Consider the following 26,244-nt stretch of genomic DNA (forward strand, 5'->3'; position numbering starts at 1 on the left):
CGACCAGTACTCTCAACACACCAGGCATGTAAACATTCCTTTATATCTTATGACAGGTTCTTATCATGTGATCGAGACTTAAAGAAGTACCTGCCGTCGTGCGTCTCCAAATCTATCGGCCTGGCACGGCACATAGGCAAGCCCGGAGTTAGCCACACAGGTATTGATAATTAATTTATCCTACCGTGTATTTGGTGGGCCCGCTAAGTCCAAGGTTGTCCATGTCCGTGCCTTGTGTCCGATTTCTTCGGAGCCTATCGATCACAGTCCCATCTGGGGTGCCACTGTCGTAGAATTCCTTTGCGGAATCACGGCTTACTCAATTTGGAATGTTTACACCCTTCCATATTAATTCTGAATTGATAATGCGCATAAGAAGTTTTCACACTGACACGAGGTTCAGCATGCATAGCTTCCTCAATTCTAACTTTAATGATCGGCGTGTAGCCTATTTTAAGAGTTTAACACATCCGCCCATCTGGGCAGGTCAAAGATTACATAGATACAACGTATTGTTTAATTATTGGATAAGCATCTTGCAATTCTTCCATCCTCCGGTCATCTGTGATTGGCCATCAGGTGGTGGATGAAATGAGTGGGTTGTCTTGGACCCACGTGTGGTTCTTTCGATATGATTGGATGTTACATCATGAACTATAAATTGCACAAACCTCCCATGTTATTTGCATACGTTTCCAGTAAAGTCGCTGGGGAAATTTTCGCGGTAACTTGAAAGCGGAAGCTTGTCTCAGATTCGGTTCATTGTCTACTTCCTAGTTCCTTTAATCACCCATGCAACCGGACAAACAGATATATTTATATCTTGGTTGCGTGCTAAATTCCATCCAGCAGAGTTTATAAAACAGATATTTCATATAAGCGGAAGTACCTATTGCATAACTGTAAGAACATTATATTTGTAGCAAGACAGAAGGCAAATATGTATACAGAATGTTAAATTGACAACTGTCTACTGCCAAGGCCCACCGATCCATATAGATATATACTGGGCTTCCACCACACATGTATGGCGGCAGTGGTTTTTGTACAAGTATCTCATTCAGTGTGACTACTTCAAAACCTGTTACAAACCTTCCTTCGTCATTCAGGTATCTAGATCCATCCACAAACATTTCAAGGTGGGGGTTTAGGAGGGGTTTGTCAGTGACATGTGCGAACCCAGCTGTCTCCTGCTCCATGAGCGCTGCACAATCATGCTGGTGTTCTGCGTCAAAGGCCTCCTCTTCATCAGTCAGAGAATTTGCAAAAAGCTGGTCCTCTGTACTTACTCCCCCATTTGAATCAGTGTCACCTAATGGTAATAAGGTGGCCGGATTCAAAGTGGTGCAACGTTGAAATGAGACATTGGATGAAGAGTATACTGCAAGTTCCATTTTGGTCTGTCTAGCACGGGACAGATGTCTACGGCTTACCTGTGTCAGGATACCATGTATGTCATGTGGGGTGTAGATCACCATGGTGTGATCTAAGAAGTTTCTCTTTGCTGGCTTTGCAGCCATTCTACTCTGATGGAGGAAACACAAAAGGCTTAGTGATGCATTGAGGTAACTATTTGTGTCAGCAGTACATAAAAGTAAATAAAAATAAATCATCAACATATTACAAGAGGGCGGTGCCCTCGGGAATTGGCCAGGCATCTAATACCAGCTTCATGCATCTGGTGAACTGGTTTTGGGCTATTCTGTGCCCCTTGTGGCAGCACTATCCAACAGTACTGTTTTCCTCTGAAATTAAATACAAACAAATACAGACAGTCTGTCGAGGTCCGTCTGACTGGTAGCCCAAAGGCTCGAAGGAACGACACTAAGAACTTGTTTCTCTGCGTGCGTAAGAGTGAAGACAGGTAGAGGTGTCGCTAGGTCTGCTGCCATCCGACAGAAGGTCGGGTGACTTTCAGACCTGGGGTGTATACGAGCCTCACCGGATGAGTGAAGTTCGATACAACATCCCAAGGATCCCATCATTTTGGTTCCCAATATGCTTTTAGGACTTTCCAGCACAAGGAAGCGCATGAGGCATCGTGACCCTTTAAACATTACCTCTAGTGGTTCAGTTTCTGCCAGCTGAATCGGCATTCCTGAAACCCCTTGCACCAATTACTGCTAGACAAATAGACCAGAACCTTGTTGCAAAAAATAAAAATAAAAATTTAGAAATTGCTGACCTGCAATACCTGGATCAATTATGTCAGATATCCAGTTCCTTGGGCTAAGCAATGACTCAGGAATTGGAGTTTGTCTTGGAGGTGGCTTACTATTTGTCAGGACCTGCGGAAAGCTGAGTTTCTGCAGTAGCTATCAAGACAAATACATGAGCCGGATCTACCAAGAGAGCAGTTAGTTTACAAACCTCCTCTGAACTGTAACTTGAGGTCTCAACCCGTATCGATCCATCCGGTGAAAATTTGATGGATGCAGATAAGGCTTGTAAGATATCAGTACAAATAACAGAGACATAAATTACAACAAGGCAGAATAATCCACAAACATCTAGCCACATTGAAATATGATATTCCTTAAGCAAATTCATTATTAATCTGATCCTGCCTGCAATGTCTCATCAAATTTGAGAAGGAAAAAAAAAACTTTTCCTAACTGCCCAAGCTCCTCACCCCCTTCCCTCCTTTGTAGACAAAAGAAGGATGAAACATTACCTACTTTTACATTATCTAACTCCACCCCTTGATGCTGGTCGTCTGCATGTCTCTCCTACAGAACATTCTCTCAGAGACAGTGCAGTACTAACAGCATTTAGCAGTGATATAGACGTCCAACCAATCACAGAACTGACATTTACACAAAAAGAAAAAAACAAAAATATATCTTAAAATCCCTATGTTCTCTATTTTTAAGACCGTATAATTCACATAATTCATTACAAGTTTCTTATTTCATCAGCGTCTGTCTTCCTTTCTATGACATTGAATTTTATCTCTATGAAACAGAACAATAGCTAAGATATTAATAAGCAACTAAAACATTCAGACTTTAAACAGCATTAATTATTAGTAATTACAAGACGTATACTTCTCTCCTAGGCTGGTCTGTGTTGAGGGTGGAGCAAGACCTCTTCCTATTGTTCTTCCCTCCCGTCTCCTTACATCACCTAGCTCCACCCCCTGTGATCTGGCTCAGCGTTTGGTCTTTCTTGCCTCATTTAGTTTCTAGCCACCGGACAGTATATACCATATAACACAATCTAACTCTCATACGGGCCCTTCATTAATACACAAATTCACACTCACTGGGGTTTTCATTCACTCATATACAGACTGATAAGTATCTCATGTGAAGTAGAAACTGGGATTGTATTTACTGTTCATAGAACTTCCCATATTGAACAAAGTATATATATATAAGAAAAACTCTTATGTACCGTGGTTTTTACATATTTTGTTCAGAATAGGCTATCCAATGACAAACATAATACAACTTATGCCCATTTCCATCCACATACTTATATTCACCACTCCAGATAGCAACTATTATCACCATTCATTGTTAAACCTTCTACCTTTCCTTAACTCATTGAACCTTCAGCTAAAATAGTTTACATCAACTTTTTCTTTTTACTTTCTTGTAACAAGTTATACTACACATTCTTTGTTCCCTATTAACCTGCACAGTCTGTTCACACCATTCACTACTACAGAGACAATATAAAAAAAACCCCTCATAGCTCACACCTTCTTACACTCAGAACATTACTTCACGGACAACATAAAAACCACACAGTATATATACTTCATTGTTCTTTTGAGCCCCCACAGATGTGAGTGGGGTATAACTTTCTTACCCTTATATGAAGAAGACTAAGTCGTACAACAAAGATTAGTTTACATAACAACAAGACTTACAAGACAAACAATAATGGTTATTTGTCACATAATTGTCCACAGATTTTGCATGAACTTACTTTATGTCCCAGAGGGACACAAACTATAGGAGGATTCCCTTTCTCTGATAACCCCTTACTGCCGTATCTATACTTGCCTTAATCCATCTGTCTAACATATTTTTATACAACCTTTTGACTATCTCTGAATCTTTTCCCCAAACTTGCTGGTCTAAGACTCACAAAATTCTAAACACCTTACTACATTCTTCTTCCCACAGCTAACGTGCCTTCTTTGTCTTTTACTATTTCTCTAGCTGATTTCCATATAGGCATACTGCTTGCCCTGTACGTTTCCCATATTGTCTGTTCCTTTATCTAAACCGGCGTCTCTGATATCTTTCATATGCTTTTTCCCGTACTATTACCAGAACTCATAGTTAAAGGTTCCCGCTTTTCTAAGTCCTATCTGTATATATATTTTATACGTTTGTCTGCGTTCGTCTCCCCCTTCCCTTTCTCTTATGGACTTACCTCTTGATTTACCACTGTTACACAGCATTGAGGATGCATACGGCTTTCCTCAGATAAATCTGGCGGTCCCTTCTTACCAAGCCCGCAGCTGGCAGGACAATTATTTCTCACACAGACCTCTATTTCCCACTATTCATCACTAAGTAAACAGGACCTTATTTCACACAGTACACTAAGGACCCCTGGTCCCTGGTCCTGGAATAGTTTTACGGACTCCTTAAGAGGGGGGGGGGGGTTTAGGGGAGACCAGACCTCTCTTCTAAGGGAACTTCTGGTGATATTATAACAGACTCAGTAAAAGCAAATTATGGCTAACACGACACAGACTATCAACGTACAGATTTCAACAATTACTACAGGCAACATGGCAATATACACACAAGGGTTCTTCCGTCTAGCACGGTTACTAAGAACACCGTAAATAACAGGCAGAAGCGTCCTATATAACATGCAGCAACTCACCCCCTGTCGACACGAGACTGAATGAAGCCAGGAGAGCCCAGAGCTTGAGTGGTAAGTCAAGAGCTTACCGTATACCGGTGTTTTGTAGATCTGGGGTCCCGTGGCCTCTGGTCCGGCTGGTCGGCAGGTAGTGTCGTCAGGTATCGGCTGCAGGTAAGGAGTTAGCTTCTGCCCCACAATGGGCGCCAAATAAACTGTGGGGGGTCTGGAACGCAGACCGAAATGCGAATGTTGCCTGTGTCCAAATTAAAAGGAAATATTATATAGAGTACTCATAGAGAACCATAATAAGCCACTACACAGACCGTCTAGTGATATCAGTATGAGTTCTGTTTATTGTTGTACATTGCTAGTTTATATGCAAGATGAAAAGAAGGCGTTTCCAAATGTTACCTGATGCCTAGTTACAAAGTATTTTTGGTGACCAGACCCTCATTCCAACAGGTTACAACATGACTGTAAATCAAAAAGCTTTCTAAACAAAAGGTATCAACAAAACTGTTTGAAGTAGACATAAAACAGTTACAGTGTGATAATAAAGGTTGACTCCTGGCTGTCTACTGGCTGAGTACTTTTGTTAATTACATTTCTTGTTTGACTAGAAATGTAATCTTCAAAGTCCATCAACAATTTGCACATCAAAAGAGGGGACATTGTTTCTAGTTTACACATAGAACTGGTTCAGCCACCTACTCGGGAGTCAGCACAAAGTTGATAAGTTGGTATTCAGTAAGATAGCTGAATAAAATCTAATTAATCATACATTTAGTATTCTAAAATCAATATTCAAATAGACTCTTGAATATACCTTTTTACATATGATTCTATATCCAAATTCTACTAGCAACTTCCGGAATGTTTTACATATTTTTCATTTCCATAATACATAACATTATATAACCAAATAACTAATGTCACATTTATTACACTGTTTCCTTATCTTTCTTATGTTAGGTTATGAAAAATATTGATTGACCCCTATCACTTTGTAGAATTGCCCAGATTTTCACACATGAAAACCTTAGCGAGCATCGGCGAAATACAAAAATGCTCCGGTCGCCCATTGACTTCAATGGGGTTCGTTACTCGAAACGAACCCTCGAGCATCGTGGTAATTTCGTTCCGAGTAACGAGCACCCGAGCATTTTGGTGCTCGCTCATCTCTAATAATAAGTTGTGAGATTGAGAAGTTTTTGTACAAATACCTCCATGTTATACCTATATAACTATGAGTGAAGAAAAAAATCCACGAAGATTGAGTAGTACAATAGAAGATTAGATAAGCTGATCATGTGATTATTTTCATAGGAGGGATGCAATGTCAGGCAATGGAGCGCACGTTGGCTGTACCTGCGTTCCAGCAAACGTCATGACGTACAGTTCCTCCCCACTACCCCTACATGGCTCGCATATATCTATATTACTCCCCAAATCCGCACCATTTGCAACCTGATTGGTTGTTTGAATTTACTCATTCCCGGTGATTGGTTATTTGGGTTGGCTGATTCACAGTGATTGGTTATTTGAGTTGGTTGATTCCTGGTCATTGGTTATTTGAGTTGGCTGATTCACGGTCATTGGTTATTTGAGTTGGCTGATTCACGGTCATTGGTTATTTGAGTTGGCTGATTCACGGCTGGCTCATGTAGAAGTGGGGAGTAAAAGGCTAATATGCTGATGGCTCTCCAAACTTGGAAGTGAAGCCGGCTAGGCAGGGTGAACGCCACAAAGTGAACACATGTGAGTGCAAAAAGAGAATATATACCTAAGTTGAAAATGTCATTGTATATGTATTATGCTTGTGCAACAAAACGCGTTGCAATAAAGGATCACATTTGATTTTGAAAATCGGAAGGATTGGAACATTTTTTTCTTTGAGCGCTGAGTAAATTTTTTTAATGCATTGGAACCTTCACTGTTGGCTATCTGCATCCCCGTAGAGAGGAGGAGATGAAATGGAGCACTTGTCATGCTTTTCACTACCTTTGCACCTATTTATGGCCTTATAATCCCCTCAGTGCTATTACTTTTCTTGATCTTTTTTTCATTTTTATTAACTCTTTCCCTATGGCAAATGTTGTGGAAAGATGGTTGGGGCATGTTGGATTTCAACATGACCCATCATTTATTGCTGCAAAAGTAAAGCTGCTGACAGAGATATCTCGCATTGATGTTCCTAAAGGGTACTTTACACAGGGTGATTATCATCAAATTCTCACTGGAAACAGCGAATTCAGGTGATAGTTGTCCCGTGTACACATGGCCATCAACAGGGCACTGAGGAGAAAATGCTCACCTGTTGGAGTCACTTGGCTTTTAGCAGAACTAAATAATAAGTGACTTTCGATCCGTATAAAAAGGAATCACTCAATGTTTGATCGACTCCTGTTGACTGTGAATGGAGGCAGGTGGTCCGGAACGATCCTTGCCCACTTCACCTCAATTCACTTGAACAACTATCGTAAACATAGGAATGATAGTCAGGTGCCAGTCCATAGACCATGTAAAGAGAACTTAAAGGGGTTGTCCCGCGGCAGCAAGTGGGTCTATACACTTCTGTATGGCCATATTAATGCACTTTGTAATGTACATTGTGCATTAATTATGAGCCATACAGAAGTTATCAAAAGTTTTATACTTACCTGCTCCGTTGCTGGCGTCCTCGTCTCCATGGTGCCGACTAATTTTTGGCCTCTAATGGCCAAATTAGCCGCGCTTGCGCAGTCCGGGTCTTCTGCTATCTTCAATGGGGCCGCTCGTGCAGAATGCCGGCTCCGTGTAGCTCCGCCCCGTCACGTGCCGATTCCAGCCAATCAGGAGGCTGGAATCGGCAATGGACCGCACAGAAGCCCTGCGGTCCACAGAGAGAGAGGATCCCGGCGGCCATCTTCAGCAGGTGAGTATGAAGACGCCGGACCGCCGGGATTCGGGTAAGTACTACCCGGTTTGTTTTTTTAACCCCTGCATCGGGGTTGTCTCGCGCCGAACGGGGGGGGGTTAAAAAAAAAAAAAAAAAAAAAAACCGTTTCGGCGCGGGACAACCCCTTTAAGAGTACGTATGTATGGGGAAGTCAAGAGACATAGAACCCTCATAAATATATGTAAAAATGTACCGTAACTCAAAAGAGTGAACATGTAGACAATAGGCTGTGAGGTTCTTTATCTTAGCAGAAGGTAGCACATGTGGCTACCAGTATCATAGAATAAAACGCCAGAGTATAAGAGGGTGAAAAATGTTTAATGTCACCAGTAAATAGTAGTGTAAGTCAGTAGTTTCCTTTATTGATACTGCTTTAGTTGCAAGCAAACATGGATTCTGAGGCGTTGGTGGACAAATACATGCAAGAATCAGCAAGTCACCATGTACATCAGAGAGAAGGTCCTAGTGATGGACTGTAAGAAGGTGGTTTGTACAAGTAGTATTATGGTCCCTTCAGCAGAGGCCAAGAAGGCCTTTCATATATCTAATAATCATCGAGACCTACATCATCTTTTCCCATAGAATCCAACCCTTCTCTTAATCTGACCACACAAAGCAGTAATCGTAAGATTACAATATGTTCAATACAGAAAGGTAAAACTGACAATTTGGGGTCAAGACAAAGGGAGAAATAAAGAATAACTATATTTTCAAGGAAAATAATACATTAAAATTAGAGATGAGCGAGCACGCTTGGATAAGTCAGTTACTCGAGCGAGCCTCGGTCTTCTCGAGTAACTGCATTCTTGTCCGAGCGTGCTTGGGGGGGCGGCGGTGTGTAGCGGGGTGGGGGAGTGAGAGAGAGAGATCTCTCTCACTCTCTCTCCTGCTATCCTCCGCACCCCCCCCTCCCTTCCCGAGCACGCTCGGACAAGAATACAGTTACTCGAGAAGACCAAGGCTCGGTCGAGTAACTGACTTATCCGAGCGTGCTCGCTCATCTCTAATTTTAATGTTTGGGTCACTACCAGGGCAAGTGGATACCGAGGCGTAATAAGCAGCTCAGACGTCATATTCTGTCTTCCTGACGAAGTGATACCACAAATTTGTATAGAATAGGGATACTGTATAGGTAGATTGAAAATGCGGCAATACAAAACATCAATAGCGCTCTATGGGCTAAAAGGCCACTAAATGTAAAAATAAGCTGGATTGTATAAAAGGCTATACAGAACACTCACATATATCGGTATATGAAAAAGTTTAGAACTGAAGATAGTTAGGATAAATCTGGGAGCGGTATTTCCCTACACACATTAGACTTCCTGTGCTAATATCTACTGAAGAACACTGTAGCCATGCTATTCCCATACACACAACAATGGCTTACAAGGTAGGGTTTGTGTGTGCATGCAATCAGCTTCATAGCAACAAATAGGGCTTAATAAGACGATCGTATGTGCAAATAATTAGTGCACATATCTGCGCATATTGCTGCACTTTTTGCGCACACAGGGCCAGTTCACATGCGTGCGCTCATGGGAACGAACCCATTTTTGTGTTTATCACGTGTATTTTTTATGCGCACAAAAACATGCGCAAATACGGTCATGTGAAGAAGCCCTTTAATGTAATGTAAAATACATCTAAATATGCACTTTCGTTGTAAACATTCTTCACCAATACGTTGGGTTTGCCCTGTTGTCAGCTTGAAACTGATGAAGCTAGAATTAAAGGAAACCTTTATCTTGGAGCCATATTAATGGGCTTTTCTGGGCAAATTCTATTGATGGCCTGTCCGCAGGATAGGTCATCAATAGATAACGTTGGGGACCTACCACTTGGGATCCCCACCGATCAGCTGATCGTCTGACTCGCTGTCAGAACAGGATAGGCCATCAATAGATTTTGCCCAGAAAACCCCTTTAATCTTGCACTAGGTATGTGCATTACCAGGAATTGCAGAATGTAAAAAATGTATCCTTTCACAAGTGGTAGCAATTTCCATAATAGAGTACAGTAGTAGTGAGGACAAAAAATCCAGAATAAGCAGAATTCACCACTTCATCTTGGGACCCAACAGAGTACTCTGGAACTAAGTGGTGTAACTGAAGGCGGAACCCTAACCAAGCAGCATTCCCACATTGGACTGCTGGTGGTATGCAGTCCTATATAGTTGTGTGACCATGTGCCTGCCCCTCACAGTGGTGGCGAACCACTACATTACAGAATCCCAAAAAGTAAGAGCTACCTTTTATGCTTCTGGCTGTGATGCATGGTGAGACAATGACCTAGCACTGAACTGTTTCTCCTGCTTCCCATAGTCATAGGGGGGAATTTATGCATCTGAAACCAATGGAGGAACATGCGCCAAATGTTTTAAGCAACGAAAGCCCATTAATACATTTAGCACATCTTGGGCCGTCTGTGTGCCACCAACTGAAATCGATGTCACCTATGAGCTGGCATGGATTTCACTTCGAATTTTCTAGCCAAAATTATAGTAAACTTGTGCCTATCTCATCCACTGGGCCATCACCACTTTTATAGAAAATGCCCAGGGCAGCAAAAAGGACTAAAAAGTAGAATATTCTTGTTCAAGTATAGCTGACACAAAAATCTGGTATTACACCAAGCTCTCTCTATTCATAGTGTGCATGCACTCTGCTAATATCATGGGAGGCAAATTGTTTTTGACCTAGTGGCTATACTTTCTTCCCAAGAAACTTGTATCAAAACTATTGATGTGCTTTATTCTTTGCTTATTTATTAGTCTTTGCAGGCATCAGAACTTTTTATATATTGGATATTGGATTTGGTCTTTGGGTGGTAGGAAAATAAATGGAAAATTTGAGGTATTACAATGAATGTTGGAGCTGGCACAGCAACGATTTAATGAGAGTCTTTCATTTGCCTCTGCATCTTCTGCAGAACCTCCTGCATTCTCCGCAACTGTAAAACAGAAATGAGGAAGAATGATGAAATAGTTCAGTAATGTGCAAAGCTGCAGACTGAAAGTGATTGTAAAGAAACAGCTGATTGCTAACTGAAAGGTTAGATACAGAAATGTGAAAACTGAGCTCTGGTTTCTACATTGAAGGATTACTGCATTAGGAACAGCGGGTTGGTCCACCTTCTTGGCTGATCATGGTTTTCAAATGTTGAGGGGAATAGATTCCATAAATTGGCAAACATCCACCATACTCAACTCAATCAATGCCCGTTGCAGCAGTTCTATCAGTTAGTGCAAATATTGCAGATAAGTGAGAGCAGATCACATAGCCCTTTCCAACATATCCCAAACATGATCAATGGAGTTAAAGTCCAGTATTTTTGGCAGCCAATGCAGTGTTGAGAATTCACTGTTTTGTTCCTCCAACCACTCCTAAGTGATCTGAGCTCAATGACATGGTCCTGTTCAAAGATGGCACTGTGGTCGGGGAAGACTTCCTGAAGATATGGTTGCAGATGGTCAGCTAACAGTTCACCATTCAAGGTCAGCTAACAGTTCATCACTCAAGGATTATGGTATGATGGCAAACAGTCCTAGGCCATGCCAGGAAAATGCTCGTTAAACCATGAACCCCACCACCACTAGACTGTATTACCCCACTCATGGGATACGAATTAACGCTGTTTACACCAGATGTGAATCTGGCTATGAATATGGGTCAGCAGTTATGAGGACTCGTCTATACAACCTATCTTCTACCATGTGTTCAAGGTCCATTGACATCTTTTCTGGGGCCATGCAAGGCATTGTTGGTGATGACATGGGGTCATCAGGGGCACCCTTGTCGGTCACAGGATCATTGTGGAAATTTGTCTAACTTCCCTACTGTAGAACTGCTGGGTCCACTGTTATACGTCATTGCTAAGATACCTTGGCAGACATGCCACCCCAACACTTGCATCTAGGATCAACCACATGTGGCCTGCCGCTGTATGCTCTTCTTTCGGATGTCTACCTATGGTTCAACCAGTCTTGGTATAGTCTTGATACTGGGAATCAACAATCTGCCTGCAGAGGAGTGGTCAGCACATTATCTGAGAGCACATAGTGATGTGGCCATCAGGTGGTACTGCAGTACTGATCACAAAATGTCACACGCCAGCTGTTCTTAAAGCAGGGATCTTTCAGTGTATAATAGTAAATAACACTGTGAACAATGCCCTCATATAATGGTATGATTGGAATGTCTTCCTTTAGAAAGAAGTACCATAATTTGGATAATAGAACAGAGCAGTATGTAGGAAATTAATTGGGTTGTTCCACATGTTGAGTCTGCCAGCTCTGGATTCCAGTTCTATAACTTAGTGATGTCCATATGACCTAATAGAGTTGTCTAGATGAGTTGCAGGTGCCATAAACAGAAAACAAGTATCTTTTATCATTTCTGGTCTCATGCTGTGATTGTACTCAGTAAGAGAAACCAAGTAATCCTGTAGATGTGATACCTTTTATTGACTAACAAAAATATATGATGTTGCAGCGAGGTCTCAAACCTACTTAGGGTTCTTCATCAGGCATAATAGGATAGATCTGAAGAATGTACCGGTATATTTGCTTCTTTAGATATGTCCTATTATACCAGATTAGAAACCCTTTGTAGGTTCAAAAGCTTGCCGCAACATCATCTCTTTTTGTTTGCGGTGTCCGGAATGTAGTGTCCTCTCACCTCCTCGTCCTTCTCACGGATGAGTCTCATCGTCTCATGGTCCGGTGATGGAGGAATGCTGGGAATTGGGAAATCTGTGCCACTTTCTCGAGTCAGTTTACTGTAAGAAGAAAACACAAACGTGCGGCTAAAATATTAGTTTATTTTTTGTTTGCATGAGCAGATATGAGCACAAACATGGCCTTAGCAAGAAAATGCTGCACTATGAAGAATTTGTGCAATTTTCAGGGTATGTTCAAACAAATAAGTTATGCAAGTTGATGCAGTTTCGGGCCAATCACATGATCTGGAAGAGTGATTAAAAGGGAAAAGCAGTCTATGAAGCTACCTTTCAAGATGTTGTCACATCCATGGAAATTGTTTTGTGTCAGTGATTTTCGTGTCTGGATAAAAGTTTTCATGACCAAGGGTCATTGATGTGCCTGCATCCATATTCCATTCTACAGTTCTGGTGTCCGCACTTTAAAAAAAATCATAACTTTTTTATTTCACTGGAGACATGTCTACTAGAGATGAGCGAGCACCAAAATGCTCGGGTGCTCGTTACTCGAGACAAACTTTTTGCGATGCTCGAGGGTTCGTTTCGCGTAACGAACCCCATTGAAGTCAATGGGCGACCCGAGCATTTTTGTATATCGCCGATGCTCGCTAAGGTTTTCATTTGTGAAAATCTGGGCAATTCAAGAAAGTGATGGGAACGACACAGAAACGGATAGGGCAGGCGAGGGGCTACATGTTGGGCTGCATCTCAAGTTCCCAGGTCCCACTATTAAGCCACAATAGCGGCAAGAGTGGGCCCCCCCCCTCCCAACAACTTTTACTTCTGAAAAGCCCTCATTAGCAATGGATACCTTAGCTAAGCACCACACTACCTCCAACAAAGCACAATCACTGCCTGCATGACACTCCGCTGCCACTTCTCCTGGGTTACATGCTGCCAATTCCCCCCCCCCCCCCATGACCCAGTGTCCACAGCGCACACCAAACTGTCCCTGCCCAGCCTTCAGCTGCCCTCATGCCACGCCACCCTCATGTCCATTTATAAGGGCGTCTGCCACAGGAAAAGCAGGCACACACTGCAGAGGGTTGGCACGGCTAGGCAGCGACCCTCTTTAAAAGGGGCGGGACGATAGCCCACAATGCTGTACAGAAGCAATGAGAAATCCAGTCCTGTGCCACCTCCATCTGGAGCTGCACACGTGGGCATAGCAATGGGGAACCTATGTGCCACACACTATTCATTCTGTCAAGGTGTCTGCACGCCCCAGTCAGACCGCGGTTTTTTATAAATAGTCACAGGCAGGTACAACTCCGCAATGGGAATTCCGTGTGCACCCACAGCATGGGTGGCTCCCTGGAACCCACCCGCTGTACATAAATGTATCCCATTGCAGTGCCCATCACAGCTGAGGTAGTAATGTCGTGCTTAATGCAGGTGGGCTTCGGCCCACACTGCATGCCCCAGTCAGACTGGGGTTCGTTAGAAGTGGAAACAGATGCATTTACAACTCCCTGTGGACCGACAGCATGGGTGGCTCCCTGGAACCCACCAGCGGTACATAAAAATATCCCATTGCATTGCCCAACACAGCTGAGGTAGTAATGTCGTGCTTAATGCAGGTGGGCTTCGGCCCACACTGCATGCCCCAGTCAGACTGGGGTTCTTTAGAAGTGGAAACAGATGCATTTACAACTCCCTGTGGACCGACAGCATGGGTGGGTGCCAGGAAGCCACCGGCGGTACATAAAAATATCCCATTGCATTGCCCAACACAGCTGAGGTAGTAATGTCGTGCTTAATGCAGGTGGGCTTCGGCCCACACTGCATGCCCCAGTCAGACTGGGGTTCTTTAGAAGTGGAAACAGATGCATTTACAACTCCCTGTGGACCGACAGCATGGGTGGCTCCCTGGAACCCACCGGCGGTACATAAAAATATCCCATTGCAGTGCCCAGCACAGCGGATGTAACGTCAGCTGTAATGCAGGTGGGCTAAAAATTCATTTGATTACACTGTAGGCGAGGGCCCACAAAAATTGCTGTACCAACAGTACTAATGTACATCAGAAAAATTGGCCATGGCCAACCAAGAGGGCAGGTGAAACCCATTAATCGCTTTGGTTAATGTGGCTTAATTGGTAACTAGGCCTGGAGGCAGCCCAGTTAAAATAAAAATTGTTGGAGGTGAAAGTTTCAACGCTTTAATGAGCATTGAAACGTATAAAAATTGTTTACAAAAATTATATAACTGAGCCTTGTGGGCCTAAGAAAAATTGCCCGTTCGGCGTGATTATGTGAGGTTTCAGGAGGAGGAGCAGGAGGAGGAGGAGGAATATTATACACAGATTGATGAAGCGAAAAGGTCCCCGTTTTTGATGGGGATAGAGAACGATGCTTCCATCCGCGGGTGCAGCCTACGTATTGCTTAGGTATCGCTGCTGTCCGCTGGTGGAGAAGAGAAGTCTGGGGAAATCCAGGCTTTGTTCATCTTGATGAGTGTTAGCCTGTCGGCACTGTCGGTTGACAGGCGGGTACGCTTATCTGTGATGATTCCCCCAGCCGCACTAAACACCCTCTCTGACAAGACGCTAGCCGCAGGACAAGCAAGCACCTCCAGGGCATACAGCGCGAGTTCAGGCCATGTGTCCAGCTTCGACACCCAGTAGTTGTATGGGGCAGAGGCGTCACGGAGGACGGTCGTGCGATCGGCTACGTACTCCCTCACCATCCTTTTACAGTGCTCCCGCCGACTCAGCCGTGACTGGGGAGCAGTGACACAGTCTTGCTGGGGAGCCATAAAGCTGTCAAGGGCCTTAAAGAGTGTTGGCCTGCCTGTGCTGTACATCCTGCCTGATCTCCGCGCCTCCCCTGCTACCTGGCCCTCGGAACTGCGCCTTCGGCCACTACCGCTGTCGTATGGGAATTTTACCATCAGTTTGTCCGCCAGGGTCCTGTGCTATATAGCAACACTCTCGAACCCCTTTCCTCTTCGGGTATGAGAGTGGAAAGGTTCTCCTTATACCGTGGGTCGAGCAGTGTGTACACCCAGTAATCCGTAGTGGCCAGAATGCGTGTAACGTGAGGGTCACGAGAAAGGCATCCTAACATGAAGTCAGCCATGTGTGCCAGGGTACCTGTACGCAACACATGGCTGTCCTCACTAGCAAGATCACTTTCAGGATCCTCCTCCTCCTCCTCAGGCCATACACGCTGAAAGGATGACAGGCCAGCAGCATGTCTACCCTCACTAGTGGGCCAAGCTGTGTCTTCAAAGTTTCCAAGGACCTGGCAGATGTCTGCCAACCAGGCCCACTCTTCTGAAAATAATTGAGGAGGCTGACTCCCACTGCGCCGCCCATGTTGGAGTTGGTATTCCACTATAGCTCTACGCTGCTCATAGAGCCTGGCCAACATGTGGAGCGTAGAGTTCCACCGTGTGGGCACGTCGCACAGCAGTCGGTGCACTGGCAGATTAAACCGATGTTGCAGGGTGCGCAGGGTGGCAGCGTCCGTGTGGCACTTGCGGAAATGTGCGCAGAGCCGGCGCACCTTTCCGAGCAGGTCTGACAAGCGAGGGTAGCTTTTCAGAAAGCGCTGAACCACCAAATTAAAGACGTGGGCCAGGCATGGCACGTGCATGAGGCTGCCGAGCTGCAGAGCCGCCACCAGGTTACGGCCGTTGTCACACACGACCATGCCCGGTTGGAGGCTCAGCGGCGCAAGCAAGCGGTCGGTCTGCTCTGTCAGACCCTGCAGCAGTTCGTGGGCCGTGTGCCTCTTATCTCCTAAGCTGAGTAGTTTCAGCACGGCCTGCTGACGCTTGCCCACCGCTGTGCTGCCACGACGCGCGACACCGACTGCTGGCGACGTGCTGCTGCTGACACATCTTGATTGCGAGACAGAGGTTGCGGAGGAGGAGGAGGGTGGTTTAGTGGAGGAAGCATACACCGCCACAGATACCACCACCGAGCTGTGGCCCGCAATTCTGGGGGTGGGTAGGACGTGAGCGGTCCCAGGCTCTGACTCTGTCCCAGCCTCCACTAAATTCACCCAATGTGCCGTCAGGGAGATATAGTGGCCCTGCCCGCCTGTGCTTGTCCACGTGTCCGTTGTTAAGTGGACCTTGCCAGTAACCGCGTTGGTGAGGGCGCGTACAATGTTGCGGGAGACGTGGTCATGCAGGGCTGGGACGGCACATCGGGAAAAGTAGTGGCGACTGGGAACTGAGTAGCGCGGGGCCGCCGCCGCCATCATACTTTTGAAGGACTCCGTTTCCACAACCCTATACGGCAGCATCTCCAGGCTGATGAATTTTGCTATGTGCACGTTTAACGCTTGAGCATGCGGGTGCGTGGCGGCGTACTTGCGCTTGCGCTCAAACACTTGCGCTAGCGACGGCTGGACGGTGCGCTGAGAGACATTGGTGGATGGGGCCGAGGACAGCGGAGGTGAGGGTGTGGGTGCAGGCCAGGAGACGGTAGTGCCTGTGTCCTCAGAGCGGGGTTGGATCTCAGTGGCAGGTTGGGGTACAGGAGGAGAGGCAGCGGTGCAAACCGGAGGCGGTGAACGGCCTTCGTCCCACCTTGTGGGGTGCTTGGCCATCATATGTCTGCGCATGCTGGTGGTGGTGAGGCTGCTGGTGGTGGCTCCCCGGCTGATCTTGGCGCGACAAAGGTTGCACACCACTGTTCGTCGGTCGTCTGCACTCTCAGTGAAAAACTGCCAGACCTTTGAGCACCTCGGCCTCTGCAGGGTGGCATGGCGCGAGGGGGCGCTTTGAGAAACAGTTGGTGGATTATTCGGTCTGGCCCTGCCTCTACCCCTGGCCACCGCACTGCCTCTTGCAACCTGCCCTGCTGCTGCCCTTGCCTCCCCCTCTGAAGACCTGTCCTCAGTAGGCGTAGCAAACCAGGTGGGGTCAGTCACCTCATCGTCCTGCTGCTCTTCCTCAGAATCCTCGGTGCGCTCCTCCCTCGGACTTAATGCCCTTACTACTACCTCACTGATAGACAACTGTGTCTCATCGTCATCGGCCTCCTCACCCACTGAAAGGTCTTGAGACAGTTGCCGGAAGTCCCCAGCCTCATCCACCGGACCCTGGGAACTTTGCAATGGTTGGGCATCAGTCACGATAAACTCCTCTGGTGGGAGAGGAACCATTGCTGCCCAATCTGAGCAGGGGCCCGAGAACAGTTCCTGGGAGTCTGCCCGCTCCTCAGAATGTCTCATTTTCATGGAGTGAGGAGGCTGGGAGGAAGGAGGAGCAGCAGCCAGAGGATTCTGAGTTGCAGCAGTGGACGGCGCAGAACTCTGGGTGGACGATAGGTTGCTGGAAGCACTTTCTGCCATCCACGACAGGACCTGCTCACACTGCTCATTTTCTAATATGGGTCTACCGCGTGGACCCATTAAATGTGCTATGAATGTGGGGACGCCAGAAACGTGCCTCTCTCCTAATCCCACAGCAGTCGGCTGCGATACACCTGGATCAGGAGCTCGGCCTGTGCCCACACCCGGACTAGGGCCTCCTCGTCCTCGACCGCGCCCACGTCCTCTAGGCCTACCCCTACCCCTCAGCATGCTGTATTACCAGGAATGCAGAAACACAACACTGTAATTTAATGTGCCGCTTATTGCCCTGTGGTTGTAGGCTGAGTTCGCTTACGGAACGCCAGGAAATAATTTTGCGCAAGCCTGCTGTAACACTTAGCTGGCTGCGTATTTATTTTGAAAACTACAACCCGCAGCAGACACAGACCCAGAACACTGAGCAGCTGTAACACTTAGCTGGCTGCGTATTTATTTTGAGAACTACAACCCGCAGCAGACACAGACCCAGAACACTGAGCACAGTGACAGGCAGGCCAAATAGTTTTTTTTCAAATAGTTTTTTCTAAAGGACCACTGCATATATTCAATCTATATATGTCTTCTGGCCCTGCCTACACAATTCTGTCCCTGATGGGTGTGTCACGGAACTGCAGCGTTAGACTGTTATTAAGTGCAACAGAGCGGTGATTTCAGAGGCAGGAAAGAATTTTGCGCAAGCCTGCTGTAACACTTAGCTGGCTGCGTATTTATTTTGAGAACTACAACCCGCAGCAGACACAGACCCAGAACACTGAGCAGAGTGACAGGCAGGCCAAATATTTTTTTTTTTCAAATATTTTTTTCTAAAGGACCACTGCGTATATTCAATCTATATATGTCTTCTGGCCCTGCCTACACAATTCTATCCCTGTAGTATTACTGCAGGGCGCAATGCTCTGCACGGCCGATATAGCAAAAAAAAAAAATGTGCAACACTGCTAAAAGCAGCCTCCACACTACTGCACACTGTTAGATGTGGCCCTAAGAAGGACCGTTGGGGTTCTTGAAGCCTACACTAACTCCTAACACTCTCCCTGCCTAACCACCACTTCTGTCCCTGTAGTATTACTGCAGGGCGCAATGCTCTGCACGGCCGATATAGCAAAAAAAAAAAAAATGTGCAACACTGCTAAAAGCAGCCTCCACACTACTGCACACGGTTAGATGTGGCCCTAAGAAGGACCGTTGGGGTTCTTGAAGTCTACACTAACTCCTAACGCTCTCCCTACAGCAGCTCCAACACTATAGCACTGTCCCTCAGCTATCTCACAACGCATCTGAGGCGAGCCGCGGGAGGGGCCGATTTTTATACTCGGGTGACACCTGATCTCCCCAGCCACTCACAGCAGGGGGGTGGTATAGGGCTTGAACGACGCAGGGGGAAGTTGTAATGCCTTCCCTGTCTTTCAATTGGCCAGAAAAGCGCGCTAACGTCTCAGAGAGGAAACTGAAAGTAACTCGAACATCGCGTGGTGCTCGTCACGAGTAACGAGCATCTCGAACACGCTAATACTCGAACGAGTATCAAGCTTGGACGAGTACGTTCGCTCATCTCTAATGTCTACATGAGGGCTTGTTTTTTTGTGGACGAATTAGATTTTTCAATTGTTTTAGCGTACTGTATAATGTATTGGAAGGCTTATAAAAATGTATAAATGGGGCAAGATAGGAAAAAAAAACTGAATTGTACCATGGGGGGTGGGATTATTTTTAATGCATTCATGGTGCAGTAAAAGTGTCATGTCTTTATTCTGTGGGTCAGTACGTTTACAGTGAAACCAAATTTAGATTATTTTATATGCACTTAGGATGGATATAGCTGTATGTTTGACACAAAGGGTTTAAGTAGTAAAGAAGTCTCTAAGAATTCTCTCCCACAGCCTCATAATAAAGATTAACCGCAGATTATGGACATAGTCAACACTACTTTAGGACAATATTCAAGCAGTTTTTGAATCAATGCAATGTCACGTTAATGACTGTGTCACCTAAAATGATGACCCCACTACTTACTGATAATCCTCTTTATTGGGCCATAGGAGATATGTAATTGTATAAAATTAAAAGTGATAGTTCAGAACTTAATTCTCTAACGATTTCTTCATTTTCTATGTGAGGCAGTGTAAAATCATTATTTATGTATCATCATACTGTGGGGACTGTATTCACAGTGTTTCCTGTAGATCAGGGGTCCCAAAACTCATTTTCACTAAGGGCCACATCAGCCGTATGATTTTCTTAAACGGGTTGATTGTTGTTGTAAGACTGTATAGTAATAGTAACCCCCATAGTGACCCCAGTAATAATAGTGACCCCCCTCCATAGTGGCCCCAGTAATAATAGTGACCCCCCTCCATAGTGGCCCCAGTAGTAATAGTCACTGCCATAATGGCCACAGCAGTGATATTGCTCCAGTGGTAATAGCGACTCCCATAGTGACCTCAGTAATAATAGTGACCGCCCATAGTGGCCCCAGTAGTAATAAGGTCCACCATAGTGGCTACAGTAATCATAGTGAGCCCCATAGTGTCCACAGTAGTAATAGTGACCCTCATAGAGGCCCCAGTAGTAATAGTGACCCCCATAGTGACCCCAGTAATAGTAGTGACCCCCCTCCATAGTGGCCCCAGTAATAATAGTGACCCCCCCTCCATAGTGGCCCCAGTAGTAATAGTCACTGCCATAATGGCCACAGCAGTAATACTGCCCCAGTAGTAATAGCGACTCCCATAGTGACATCAGTAATAATAGTGACCGCCCATTGTGGCCCCAGTAGTAATAAGGTCCTCTATAGTGGCTACAGTAATAATAGTGAACCCCATAGTGTCCACAGTAGTAATAGTGACCCCCATAGAGGCCCCAGTAGTAATAGTGACCCTCATAGTGGCTGCAGTAGTGATAGAGTCCCCTATAGTGACCCTTGTTATAACAGTGACCGCCATAGTGGCCCCAGTAGTAATTGGGTCCCCCATAGTGGCCACAGTAATAATAGTGAACCCCATAATGGCCACAGTAGTAATAATGTCCTTCATAGTGGCCCCAGTAGCAATAGGGTCCCCATAGTGGCCATAGTAATAATAGTAAATCCCATAGTGGCGACAGTAGTAAGTGTCTTTCATAGTGGCCCAAGAAGCAATCGTGACCCCCCATAGAAGTCCCAGTAGTAACAATGATGTTTGTAGTGGCCCCAACATTAAGTGTCCCCTGTATTGGTGGCCCCAGTAGTAATACTGATTCCCCTATAAGCCTATGGCCGGGCAGCATCCCTACAAGTACTCCACTCAGCCAGCCCGCAGATCCGATCTGGCGGCAGCCGCCACAGAGTCTGTGACCAATAAGCTACAGGACCGCGAACACAAACATTGGGGGGGAAGACATGAGCAGTCACAGACTCTGCACTGAAGCCCTGGGACCGCTGCTGCAGGCTGGGTGAGTGGAGTGCCTGTTAGTTTGCTGCACAGCAAAATGAAGTGGCGGGCCGGGTTTGCCCCACGGGCCTTGTGTTGGCATGTATGCTGTAGATACTCCAAAAGTCGTAGACTAACATTAGCAAATATTCTATTCTCTGAGAGCAGTATTACAGGCAATATATAGAAGGACAGCCTCTGTTTAGTGACTTATTTCATGTGTTCATGTTGTTATTCCAGTAGGGGGCAACAGAAGCTAATATACAGTATAATATCTTAATAGTGGTGGTCTTATAGCAGAATTAGTTCCCGATGGACAATGTTGTACATGCACTTACTTGCGATTCCGTTCCCTCACCACCCGTTGTGTCAGGCTCTGAATGCACTGCGCCCGGTAGTTTTCATAGTGGGTTTCTCTGGTCACGTCCTTCAGGTCTTGCATGTGAGTACGGACCAGCATTGTGCGCAGCTTGACAAAGTCACAGTGCTGCTCATTCTCCACTAGGAAAAATATTAGAGCGTTAGAACATGCGCTCATGGCAGCGGGTTGTCCTGATTTACGGAAGTGTTGGTTAGAACATGAGTGGAGAACAGGATGATTATCACGTTTAGGAAGGTTATAGTCGCAGTTCAGGCATTTATAAAGGAGCCCAGTGGCGATCCCCGAAAAGTAGCAAAAATAAAATAAAATGTGACTACTAAAATGACAATAACCAATCCCAGAAACCGTAACCCCTTCCCGCGGCAGCTCTTTTTGTTTTTTCTTTTTCATCTCCCCATCATAACCTTTTTTGTTTTTCTGGACACATAACTGCATGTTTTGTTGCGGGACGAGTTGTATTTGTCAATGGTACCATTTAATAATGTATTGGGAAACTCTTCAAAATGTTTAAGTAGCGCAAAATGGCAAAAAAATGCAATTGTGCCATTTTTTTATGGTGGGGGTGTTTTTATGACATTCATAGTGCTGAGAAAATGCCATGTTTATATGGTACTAATTAAAAAAAGTTGCTTTCTTCCACCATCTTTGACCCCCATAACTTTTTTATTGTATCGTTGCCTGCTCTGTGCAAGGGCTCAATTTTCGCCAGATGACCTGTAGTTTTTATTGGTACCTTTTTGGGGTACATAATAGATGACTTTTATTTTTTTTTATTCAATTTTTTTTAGAGATGGAGTGAAGTAAAAAGGGCAATTCTGGCATTGTGTATTTTTTTCAGAAGGCATTCACTGTGTCAGATTAGTAATATGATATTTTAATAAATTGGTCTTTTAGGGATGCAGCGATACCCATTTTAATGTCTTTAATATGTTTTACTTTTTAATGCGACAACTGGGGAAAGTTTTTTTCTTCTAATTTTTATAGTTTTGTTTTAATAATTAAAAAAAAATCTTTATTTTACTTGATTCTTACTTTTCTTTTTTTAGTCTCCATAGAGGACTTGATTGGTTAGGCAGAGTTATTATACTTGCCTTGTGCTGCCAGTCATTTAGTTGTAGTCTAGCTATGTAGGTAGGGTTACTATACTCTGTATTTTGTCGCTAGCTCTTATGGAGGATTGACCATTTGTTAGATTTAAAACCTTAAGGCCCAATGTCCAAGGGCGGATTTGATTTGTGGAACCTGCACGGGGCACCAGCAAATCAAGCCGCCCATAGGGATGCATTAGCATCCGCAAAACAATTTAAAGCATGCGGATATGATTCTTTTTTTTCCCCTGCATGCATGCTCCACTTTTCTGCGGATCCCGCAGGGAAGGCTTCCATTGAAGATACCATGGCACCCAAACAGCACCCTGCCATCTCATCATGGAGGGTGTCTGGGACTGTTTCCATCCTGATCGCTCCATTTAAATATCTCTGTCAGAACTGACAGTGGCACTTAAAGGGTTAACAGCTGTGATTGGAGATATCTCTGATTGTGGCTGTTGTAGGCAGGTGTTGGTTGTCGACAGTCGATACCCGTTGTGTATGGACATTATCTGACCACTATGGCCTCTGATTAGCTGCAACAGTTATGTGGTACCTGTTCCTAAATAATGACCATGAGGACCATGGGGCTGCAGCGCTGAATCGCCCCGTCTCAGAAGGGGTAAGCTCTGTTGGTTTTATTATGTTAACAGGGTTGGACCTAGTTTTAAAAACTTTTATTGCAGTAAGACAACCCCTTTAATGGGAGCATTTCTTTCACATCACTTAAAAGTTTTCATACCAGTTTAAATGAAAAGAATGAAAAGCGATGACACTTACCTTCTACAACTCCCCAAGGATACAGACGGCCCCGGACACGTTTTCCATTTTTTTCCACAATGGTATTAGAACCAATCACAGCGAAAGGGATGCTTCTCTGAAATGGAACAGGTAAATGTCATTAGAGGTTAGTCATTGCATCTTCATTGCACCCGCCAGCTTTGTGTTCTCTGCAGGTACAAGCTCTGGGCGCATTACTTTGCCCTACTTTTATTCAATGGCAATGCAACAACTTGGCAGCATTCATGTACTAAAAGATAATGAAGGTGTTACTTCAGGTATTGACAGACTATTGGTGTTACCTTGAGTTCCATATCTTGACTCTTAAATTCTTCATCTTGATCAGAGTCACATTCTGGAAACTGATAAATTCGAATCCCATAATGATCTAGTTCGTCACGTATCTATGGAGAAAGAGGCTGAGGTCAAAGGATTACTAACATAAAGTATATTTAATCTGGAATTAAAAATAGATGAATTTGTAGATATGCACAAACAGTAGGCGCTCAGGTCAAAGCTGGATTGATTATATTACAGGTGAACCATGATGTGGGTGTTCTGGGGCCCCTGGAGAGAGAGGGGCTAGACCAAATGGACTGCATCCTCATTTTAATGGGTATTGGTAAACTAATCTTTTTACAGCTCCTATACACAAGAGCGTGGGAAACTACCCCCAAGATCATGGTAAAGAGCTAGAGTTGATCGAACGTGCTCGTTTAGAGCAATTACTCCAACGAGTATCGCTTTTTTCGAGTAACTGCCTAATCAGGTGAAACGATTCGGGGGGCGCCGGGGGTGAGAGCTCCCCTTGTTCCCCGTTTCCCTCTGCTCCACCCCAGCGCCCCCCGAATCTTTTCGCCCGAGTAGGCAGTTACTCGAAAAAAGCGCTGCTTGTTCGAGTAATTGCTCTAAACGAGCACGTTTGCTCATCTCTAGAGCTAACAGCAAACAAGCATTAAGCCCTTCCATTCCAATGGTTTAGGGGTGATGGTGTTAACCAGCACCAGAAAGGGGCCTCTTGTTAATCTTTACTATGGGGCCCTTTCATCTCTATGTACACAGCTGGTTTATGGGAATACTGATGGAATTACATTGTAAATACTGATGTAGCAAAGTTTAACTTGAGACTTAATGTATGAAGAAAACCTTCTCTACCACAGTTTATGTGCCCGTTCACTAGCTTTTCAATGATTTAACAATAAGACAACTTGTCACAAAAAGTTAACATGCTCAAGTTAAATTAATTGTTGTTATAGAATATCTATAAAATACTAACTATTATTTTCTACCTACTATGTAATATCATTATATATGGTGGAAAGCTGCTTAGGATCAGGTCAGTGTTGTTTGACCCAGGCAAACATTTGCATTGAAGCTCAAAAACATTCAAAGTACAGTACATCTCTAGGTATTACATAAATTAATAACTTCAGGACTATTCTAACAGTTTCTCTTGCCTCCTTACTGACAGAAAAAAACTGAAGCTACATCTCCCTCCAACCCCCTCTTGTTTGTCTACTATTGGCCGGTTTCACATCTGCGTTGGAACCACCTGTCAGAGGTTCCGTCTCAGATCCGGCACAAAATCCCGGAAGAAGAAGAGTGGCATGCAGCACTTTTTCTTCTGGCTTAATGCCTGGCTGGGTGTAAAGCGAACAGACCCCATTACTGTCAATGTGATCCGTCTGGCGCTGTTTGGTTTCATCCTAAGACGGAGATGTTTGGCCACAGAGATTCCCCTTTCCTGCTCCCATAATGGAGCAGGAAAGCGGAACTCTGAGTGCAGATGTGAAACCACCCTTACTATTTTGTATTTACTGTCTTTTACTTTACTGTATTGGGTTTATTGTGTTTTGCTTTACTGCGTTGACAACTTTTTGGACTGAAGAGGGTTTTTGAACATTTACAAAAAGTCAACCAGTAGAGAATGGACAATCTGTCGGAAGGTAGGGAAGTTGCCACCCCACGCTAACAAGTTTATTCCCCTACCTGAAATGTATGTGATTATTCCGGTACCTGTATTCCTGATTGGTCTGCGCTTACTATACAATTTCTGTATCTCTTTTCTCGTACTCTGTTATACAGCAAAAGCTCTTTATGAATAAATGATAAAATCTCCATAAATGTTCTTGTTAAACACACGCTGAGGATGATAATTCCATGACTTTTTCTCAGATAATGAGATATAAATGTCAGTGGAGTCGCCTCATAAAGTGCGACAGTGACATCTTATCACCAAGGCAGGAATTAGAACATGGTGAGCCACAGCAAGGAGGTGACTACCAACACTTTGCCTTAACCTTTATATATATCACAGCACAGGAAAAATCCGGCGTGTATAGTGACATATTCTGCATTACGTAAGGATGACCTTTCTATGTGTGTATATTAGAAAATAGGTATAGGAGATGTTTTACATCAGACATGTGCTTTACGAGGGGCAGAAAACCCCAAAAAGGCTGTCTGTACATGGCTCTCATTTCCTACATTGTTACAAGGCCTGTTAACAGGTAGGGCATTGACTTGCAGGAATGCTGCCTTCTAATAGGTGGCGCTGTAGAGGTATTGTTCCATCTTCCCATTTCCCAGAGGAGCATGGATGACCTTATAAGTCTACTCTCTCCTATTAGGTGCTCTCTCTAAGGAGACATTTTACCCCTAACGACCCACATAATAGGCCTCTCACCCAACCAGTAATCTACTGCACACTGATGAGGGGCAAAAACACTAAAAAAAAGTCTGTCTGTACATGATTATCTACACGATG

General features: G+C 44.7%; 1 protein-coding gene across 1 annotated transcript in view; it reads right to left on the reverse strand.

Annotated features, from left to right (window-relative positions):
- Positions 1-10,602: 10,602 nt before the first annotated feature.
- LOC136624664 (septin-4-like) overlaps positions 10,603-26,244 on the reverse strand; it is a 31,720-nt gene continuing 16,078 nt past the window's right edge. The window contains 5 exon segments of the mRNA XM_066598618.1: positions 10,603-10,723; positions 12,451-12,550; positions 21,566-21,728; positions 23,478-23,574; positions 23,780-23,881. Of these exon segments, the coding sequence (XP_066454715.1) occupies positions 10,664-10,723; positions 12,451-12,550; positions 21,566-21,728; positions 23,478-23,574; positions 23,780-23,881 (522 nt within the window). The 3' untranslated portion in view covers positions 10,603-10,663.

This window comes from Eleutherodactylus coqui, chromosome 4 (assembly GCF_035609145.1).
Source record: "Eleutherodactylus coqui strain aEleCoq1 chromosome 4, aEleCoq1.hap1, whole genome shotgun sequence".
NCBI classification, from domain to species: Eukaryota; Metazoa; Chordata; class Amphibia; order Anura; family Eleutherodactylidae; genus Eleutherodactylus; species Eleutherodactylus coqui.